We start from the raw sequence: 8,936 nt of genomic DNA on the forward strand, positions 1-8,936 counted from the left end.
TGCCTGTAAATGGTGATGAAGTCATTGCAATTCAACAGCAACAAAATGGTCCTTCGAGTTCGAGGATGGAATGAGTCCTTGAAGATCAACGTCCAAATGAGACTTGCTGGTAGGCATAAAGAACCAAATAGAAAGATGAGATAGCCATAAAAAGATCACAAAATATGACATCTCCGATGTTAAGTGTTTTCAACATATCCATTAACATTTGGAATGGGGGTCCATGCATTAAATCAGGTCCACAGTCCACACCTCTAGGAGGACCTGAGACAATTTTCATCTGTATAGTAGCAAAAGGTGATAAGACATACATTACTATGAGTCCATACACCTGGATCTCCCACCCTTAAGAAGATCATCACTAGCACTCGGGTCACTAAATCAGAGGCAAGCCATCAAATGAAGAAGGTTGGTGGTAGAAATGCATGGGACTGTTCACGGATTGTGTCATGTAGGCCTACTCTATTCTTATACGGTTTGTCATGATGCCATTCACGACAGAGGGGTCAGATAACCATAAGCCCAATCGCCATTCTAACTTCCAGTTTTTGAGAGCAGTTTTGGGACACTTTGACCTCTGACATATCGGGAATATTGACATAATTATTATTAATTTTCTTATTATTGTCGTAATGTTGATCAATAAAAATACTAAATAATTATTTTATAAAATACTTATATTGTTTATATTTGTTTTAATTATTGTAGAACATTTTAGCTTATATTTTGTACATATATACAAAAACCCAATATTTCAGAATTTTCTGAAAGGTCAAAGGACAAAGTGTCCCAAAACTGCAAAAACTGTCCTACAATGCATTGCAAACTTCCAATGCCGATTTGGCTTATTGTGGGCCAGGCATGGCTTCCAATTAATAGCGAAACCTATTTCAGAATTTTAAGTCATGCCTTCATAATATCAAGAGCGAGTTCAGGAGTGAGATCAAAAGAATTTGGTAAGTACTCTTTTAAGTAGGCCCTACCTTGTTCTACAAACTTATTGACCGACCCTAGCATAATTTAAATGGTGACAACATAGTGATAATAATCTGTACATGTATCATTGTAAAATGTAACAGTAGAGAAGAACAAAAATATTGAAGATTTTAGTGATCAGACCAGAAGTTACTGACACATAGCTCAAGACAAGCAAGACCATTATTAGCACTACATAATTATATCTCTGACAGTGTGGAGTATCTTTAACCACCCTCCCTATTCAGAAATTTTATGACTCCTAGCCAGCCCCAACCAAGTTATTTCTGAACACTCCCTTTTCCTGTCCCTTTTACGCCAAATGGCAACAGTTCGGTGATTTCTGCAATTTTGTTGTGCACGCTATGCGCTCACCATGCAGAGGGAGGTATCGCGCAAGACGTAATTGCCAAGTGCCAGCATGGCAAAAACCGGAAACAATTCTGTTCGTGTTAACCTGCTGCTGCTACTAACTCAACATGCTCAACCTGCTGCAAAGTTTGTGCCACACATGCATTAAAATCACACGTGTACAGAATTGTGTATACTTAGCTATACTTCGCACTGACATGACACCATTTGCAAATGGCCTGGTAATCAAAAATATTAAAATCACAGAATATTTTATAGCATGATTTCTTGAGCAATTTTACCGCACTTGGGTTTTTTTTTTTGGGGGGCGGGGTGAGAAAACCAGGAAAAACATTTTCTAGCCAATTTTTTACGGCAATTTAACTTTGGTATTTTGGTTTTCAGGCAACAATGTTTTTTGTTTTATTGTTAGTTATTATTAGGCATATTATTATTTTGCCACATTGTAATAGGCCTACAACTTTCAGCTTTTTATACAATATTTAAAAAGTTCACCACAAAAATCGAGGCCACATATATAGGCCTACTCCCCACCCCGGCCCCATTCCCCGGGCCCATTCCAGAAACAAAATACAGGACTAATTTGTAGTCACAAAATTGTAAGACTTGACACAAGTCTAAGCATTCAAAATCTTGAGTTAGCTCATAATTTTAATATTATATGTTGTTTTTGCTAATTGGTTATGAAAAATATTGTAAAATGTGTTTTCCAAAAATTAGAATGCATAACTTGAAATTAGTCTTGGGGCATGATACGAAAAAGGTCGAAAACGCCGTCAAAATGCATGTTTTTGGCCCTTATTTCCAAAAATTGACCACTGTTATTGAAACTTTATTTTCATTGCCAGTTAGGACTAACTAAAGGATTAGGATTTTACCGTATACATGTTTCATCTTGCAAAACAGGATAATATTTTTTTAAACCAAAAAAATTAGTTGTATTTTTCTGGAATGGGGAGTAGGCCTAAAACTTTGAGGAGATAGGGAGTTTTTTTTTGTTATTGCTTCAAATGGCATTTCCGGGGGCACATCAAAATTTTTGGTGGGTATGTTCCCGGAATTTTGAGGGGGTGGGCCTTTGGGCCGGAGTGGGGGGAGAGGACGGGGTAAGGGGCTGTGCAATAATTATGAGCCTCCCCCCCCCCCCGGGTTAAAATTTCTAGATAGCTCGCCAAAAATCTTTAAATGGTCTATATAAGCCTAGGCCTACATGTTGCGAGCGCAGCGAGCAGGAAAATTTAATATTTAAGCGTTTCCATTTTTCCTAAACCAGAAGCCGCTTGCCCCCCTCTCGCCTTGCCAAACTTTGCTTGCCCCCCCAGATTTTACCCGCCCCCAGGGCTCATAATTTATTACACAGCCCCTAAAAGGGGGTGATGCTGCGAACCGGGCTGCAAACAAGTAAAATGGGGACTTTTGGAACTGCGAACAGTCAAAATCAAGGGTCTTTCTCTCAGGGCCTTTCTTGGATTTTTGGTTGAAAAGCGCCTGAAAAAACAGAAATATGAGGAATGAGCAATTTTGGGGTCTTTAGGGCTGAAATGATCAAAATCAAGGGTCTTTCGGAGCTCTATTTTGGTCGAATATAGGGGGTCTTTCAGAGCTGCGAAATTTAAAAAGGGGGGTCTTTCCGGGGGTGCATACCCGTATGGTCATTTGTGTTAAGTGCCCCCCCAGGCATTTTGTAATCCACAGCATCATCCCCCCGCACTTTTCTGCAAAAAAATTTGAGATTTTTATACCACTGGAAACCTCTGGCTACAATGTTTATGTACAAAAACTTTCCTAGCAAAACGTTTAGTGAAATTTAAATTACATTCTGGTAAATTCAGGGTGTACTCTTTTAAGCTGAATTCCTCTTTTTTAGCTTTTTCTTTCAGTTTTAGCCCATATATAGTATATAACACATTTCTTGACCGCTTGGGTATTTGTTTTTGGGTCTTCCAATGTGGGAACGATATGGGGGCTGTGGGGCAACTTACCTGTAAAAGTGGCACTGGTATCCCCGGTACTGGTATGTGCAGCGATTTAAGGTTCGCCAAAGACCTGCAGATTTGGAATGCTCCATGCAGTTCTTTTTTGCTTCACTCCAAAAATTGCAGCTCTTTAGCTCACATTTTGACAATTTTCTTAGCTCTGCAATCTATAATTTGCCACAATTTTATTTCACTGCAGGAAAATATGTTTAAATTTCAGTTTCAGGGGGTCATAAAACCTTTCAACCCAAGATGGGGATTATAAAATTGACTCTGGTCACTTGACATATTCATGACCCTTTCCTCCACCCCTTCACCCATTGGTTACTCAAATTTGGTTTCAGGGTGTGCTGCTGAAGAATTTGAAAGTAGACCCATCAATATACTAAAAGTCCAAATGTTTGGCCAAATTTAACCCAAACTATCCAAGTTTTTACAAATTGTTCCCCCAATTTTGGGCACATTTCATAAATTTTGACTAGATTGAGGCAAAATTGGGATATTTTCCAAAATTATTTTGAAAAAAGCACCCATCCATATACCAAAATTGGCCTAGAAAAATGGGTTATTGATATACCAAAAGGCCAAAATGCTACCCAATTACACCAAAAAAAAGTAGCCAGAGTTTGCCTCACAGTGGAGACATAAAAATACTGAAATACCCTGAAAATCACCTGTACCTTAAATTGTAAACACAAACTGAATTTTCATTATGTAAAACAAAATTATTGACTTCAAAAAGCATGTGTGTCAAACATAAGAGTAAATTGCAATATGTTTATTATTTTCAATTTTGTTCTGAAATTGATAAAAAACAAAACAACAACAAACAAAAACAACAACATCTAAATGCTCTAAAACAGGAGTTCCTAACCTGGTCATAATCCCAAATGGAATCACAAGCTCAAAATATGGGGTCAAAAACTCAAAATATGGGGTCAAAAACTCAAAATATGGGGTCGAAAACTCAAAATATGGGGTCGAAAACTCAAAATATGGGGTCAAAAACTCAAAATGAGGGGCAAGCTCAAAATGTGAGTCACAAGCTCAACATGCCGGACAAGATTTTGCATGATTGCAATTTGCAAGTACAAAACAATTTCTTTACGATAGTGATTTGAAAAATGGAGTAAATAGGGTTGTGTTTACTAAATGGTTAAAACCCTGCTTTAGATACATGTACATGTAAAACATACAACAATACAAATATAATTGTGAGGAATATGACTGTAAAAATACATTTATAAAACATGAATATTTAATCTATGAATTAGTACTGTGCATAATACATCATAATCACTTGAAGCCATGTGATCTGGAGAGCAAAGATTTCTATTCTGTGGACTGGTCTGACACTGATCCTTTTAAAGGATTGGGGCTTAATGTGTCCTATTCAAATTGGAGGCACTACCATATACAGGAACAGATATGTGCCTACCTTACTCTCAAATGTCTTTCCGTTAAAAGAAAGATTTGAAAAGAGGGTCATTCTAATGATGCTCATTAGTAACATATGATAGCAACTTTGAAAGTTGTAATCAAATACCTGCCACTATTGGTACTGAATTTCACTGAATTCGATAGCCAAGTAGTCAAAATCAAATGAGTGTAAACAGGGTCCTTGTAAACACACTAGGGCAATTCAGAACAGAAATCTTCTCTTATAAGTAATTTTATATGCGGATTGCGGATTTAGAGTTTCTCTACCGGAAGTCAATTTGTGCCGAAATTCCTTCCCACAATGCAATAAGCATTTTGCATAACAATAGATACAGTTCAGAGGTTAATCAATATTCTTTGTTATGCAACACGCATATTGCATTGTGGGAAGGAATTTCGGCACAAATTGACTTCCGGTAGAGAAACCCTAACTCCGCGTATTACAAGCTATTAATATTAAAAATATAAGACACAACTGGCTTCCTAATTTAATGAAAGACTATCACTATTATCTTGAATACCTTATGAATGTTACGAACTTGATACATGTATTTCATACAATGTTCTTTTCCCTATACACCAATCCGAGAAGCGCCACTGTATTTGGCCCTCTATTGACGGAACCACCGATGTACCAGTGCGGAGATATAATTTGTTCAATCATATCATGTTCGTATTGAAAATCACTGTTGTGTACAATGTACAAAAACCCCGACCTTGTGACACCACAGTTTTACGTCGGGGACACCGCAGTAATGGCGTAAATCGGATTGGTGTATATTCTCTCTCTCTACTTTCCAATTTAAAATACTACCAATATCATTAATTTTATACTTAAGATACTTTTTATCATCAGGCATTACAAGTCTGTGACTTATAGTCACTGTGACTAGGATCACACAAGCGATACCCCTGGACTGGTCAATTATGATTGCATTAAAATCACATTACAACATGTGTAGCATTTGTCTGCTCCATGTCATCTGCATATTTAATATAACCATGCCATCAACTGTGAATTACAACATCACTAGGCCAGTTCATAGCAAGATCATGTCATAATTGAGTGCATAAATTTCCCATGTGTCCCCATAATCGTTTCATTAATAATGTTTGCGCAGCGCACCAAGACGTTGACCTCAGTTTAGCGCATACAGTATTTACTGTGTTAGTGCTACTGTCCAAGCCTCAAAGAATTCATATTTTCATGGGAGCTATTTTATCCACTTTTCTTAGGAAAGATCGCCCCATCCATTGAGTGTTGCAAATTTTACGGGGGTAGTTTAGACAAAACCAGTAGAAATCGTAACATATTCTTTGAGCCCTGCTACCCTCATTCATACATGTGTGACAGAACCAGACATATACATGTGTATCAGGGTTTTCATTGCACCATTCCGATATTAATCAGATTACATTACATTGAATCTAGGGGAGAGTCAAACTAGAATATTTGAACATTCCACCTACTTAATAACTTAAATGGTTAATTTTAATGGCATGGCATAATTATTGTAATAACAAAATGCCATTGGGAATACAATTTGATTGGTATAAAAACAATGAGAAATAAAAATTATATTCATTGGTTATCTTTCAAATTATCAAACCGATCATAAATACTGTATAGGCTTAAAAAAACAAGACAAGACTGTTTCCCTTAGGCCACTAGTATTTCCTATTTTGTTTTGTTTTTTATTTGAGAAATCCTGTAAAAAATTATATCTTCATGCAAAAAAATGAATGCCAACAATTTTCTTGTACATTTCCTTTTTACAACCTATATGAAATCAATAAATACAACACGAAAATTAATCTATAGTTTTCCTAAAACTTTTATTTTCATACTCTGCACTGATTTAACATTAAATATTATTGTGATTTGAGGCATACCATAAATCCTGACTTTGAAAAAAAAAAAAAGAAAACAGTGAATTTTGCATTTTGGTTTTCAGGCCACCTGCAGGAAACAAACTTGTTTTTTTTTAAAGCCTAACATCAAATATTGGCAGTGAAAGGATGCAAAACAGAGCTTCAAATACATGTAATAATCATCTTGCTTTAAAAAGTCATCAGATTCAAATATTATAATTAAAACTAAGATAGCCGACCTCCACCACAGGCTGTATCAAAATGATTGCTACCCAAAAATTTCTAGTGCTTATGCAACATAATGCACCCACCTAATTTGTAGATTAATATTATGACAGGTCATTTTATGATGATCTATAAATATTGCATTTGGAGAAGCAGGCTTTTCAATAAATATCACAACTTAATGGGTAACAAATCATTTTGATACAACCTGTACAGTATAAAAACATAAAATAACTTTTATATACTGAGAACTAAAAAGGGTATCGACGAGATGTATTGACCTCAAAGAAATTAGCTCCAAAGAGTCTAACTCTGCCATATTTGCATGTCGCTCATGGAGGTTAAAATAATACACCTCCAGATTATTTAGCCATTTGCCTGGTAAATGTAGATTTAAGTAGTGTGCTCATTTTGTGATCTGTGTGTAACATGTGCCAAAGACTGTATGCACGCAACCCTTTGTAATGCTCAAGCTTAAAGACAAAAGTAATGGCTCCATATCAGGCTTGTGCTGCTGATAAATGCAGGAGGTACACTATTTCGGTCTCCATGTATGACAAACCAAGATGGTGGAGTTGCCATAGAATCATACACACAGGGCAATTTGTCATTCTTTGGGCCTAATATCTTTGAGTGGCCTTCATAGGCAAGGGGTGAGTGCATCAAAGCTTGTTCCCATATCATATTTGGCAACTCAAGAGAATGTGCTACTGGAGGTCATAGTTCACCATCTCTATGTAAAGGAATAGCATCATCACAGCACTATACTGAAAGCCATGTGTCCAACAATTGGATATTTTGCTTTGTAGACATCATTAAAGATTTCGTCTAGACTTTTTACATCTGCATCTGTTAATCCAGTCTGTAAAAGAGATAAAGATAACAAGACACAATGATTGCAAAGTTTTAAACTGTATTCAATATACCAGACATGTTGAGAGTGAAATTTAAATGAGACAAATGATACATATGATTTGATATATGGGCTTAATTACTGATGTTGAATTTATCCCTAGCATACTTGGTTGCAAAGTTATGAACTTTTTATATGTCCATTTTCTTATGTTTTTTATTGTTTTTTTGCCCCTTATTTTTGCTCATTTGTATCGCTATTTCATAATTGCTGACTTTGATCTGATTGGATCAAACCATGTGACATTTACTCTTGGTGAGTCAGAGGCATCAGAACACTTGTAGATGCTGCATAGTTATGGACCCCAGGGTTGTGGACGCTAAAAGCTACCTTAATGCATTGAGGTTAAGGTCACGCCGATAGTAAAATAGTTAAATACTAGTACCCCTACAGACCTTGTGAACAAGTAAGGTACTGAGAAAGCCAGTAATAATAATAATACTCCATTTTCAAAACATTGTCCTTCTTTGATATGAGTGAATCAGATCAAGCAATTCCATGGTTTCCACATCTCAATTTGGACTGCAATTGCCACATTCTGGGGTTGACATAAATTGGTATGAAGGCAAAAACCTGTTAGATTATCATGTTCAATCTCACAAATGACCCTTTGCATTTGTTAACCCTGTTGATGAACTCAATAGTTATACTTGTTTTGCAGTACACTGATCAGAAGGAGGAGGACAATTATTTAAAGCCTTTTGTTAGCCAATGAACATTAGAAATATCTTGGTTAGAGTAAAAAAAGATTTAGTGAATCAGTGTCACATTTTATCCTGGCCCCAATTCCCTCAATTTCTTAGCTTGGTTCTGAGTTCAAGTGCGACCACTTCACATTGTGAACTGACATCACTTTAGGAACAGTTCCTTACCACATCTGATGTCATGTCTTCTTCCTTCAATGACCATTTAGCCACTGCTCTGGTACAATCCTTGCCAGCCAATGCATTGTAAGAAGCTCCTTTGCCATAATAATCTGATTTGAACAAAAAAGGATATGTACAGATCAGTAAATAGAAAAACTGACAAGTGCTAGTGATTTCCAAGGTCAGAAATTCGATGAGAGTCCAAGAATCCCTTCTCACAAAGATTCTCCTGCCAGATATTTGCGACAATCTAAGTAGATTCTTGTAAATACATTTGACATAAGTTATACATTAGTT

At 36.4% G+C, this 8,936-nt stretch overlaps 1 protein-coding gene across 1 annotated transcript in view; it reads right to left on the reverse strand.

The window, feature by feature from the left end:
* Positions 1-5,422: 5,422 nt before the first annotated feature.
* The window catches only part of LOC140153008 (uncharacterized), a 9,088-nt gene continuing 5,574 nt past the window's right edge, over positions 5,423-8,936 (reverse strand). The window contains exons 3-4 of the mRNA XM_072175582.1: positions 8,646-8,749; positions 5,423-7,722 (exon numbers count right to left, since the gene is read on the reverse strand). Coding sequence (XP_072031683.1) covers positions 7,615-7,722; positions 8,646-8,749 — 212 coding nt within the window. The 3' untranslated portion in view covers positions 5,423-7,614. The remainder of the gene's footprint in view (positions 7,723-8,645; positions 8,750-8,936) is intronic.

Source organism: Amphiura filiformis, chromosome 5, assembly GCF_039555335.1.
Source record: "Amphiura filiformis chromosome 5, Afil_fr2py, whole genome shotgun sequence".
In the NCBI taxonomy this organism is placed as follows: domain Eukaryota; kingdom Metazoa; phylum Echinodermata; class Ophiuroidea; order Amphilepidida; family Amphiuridae; genus Amphiura; species Amphiura filiformis.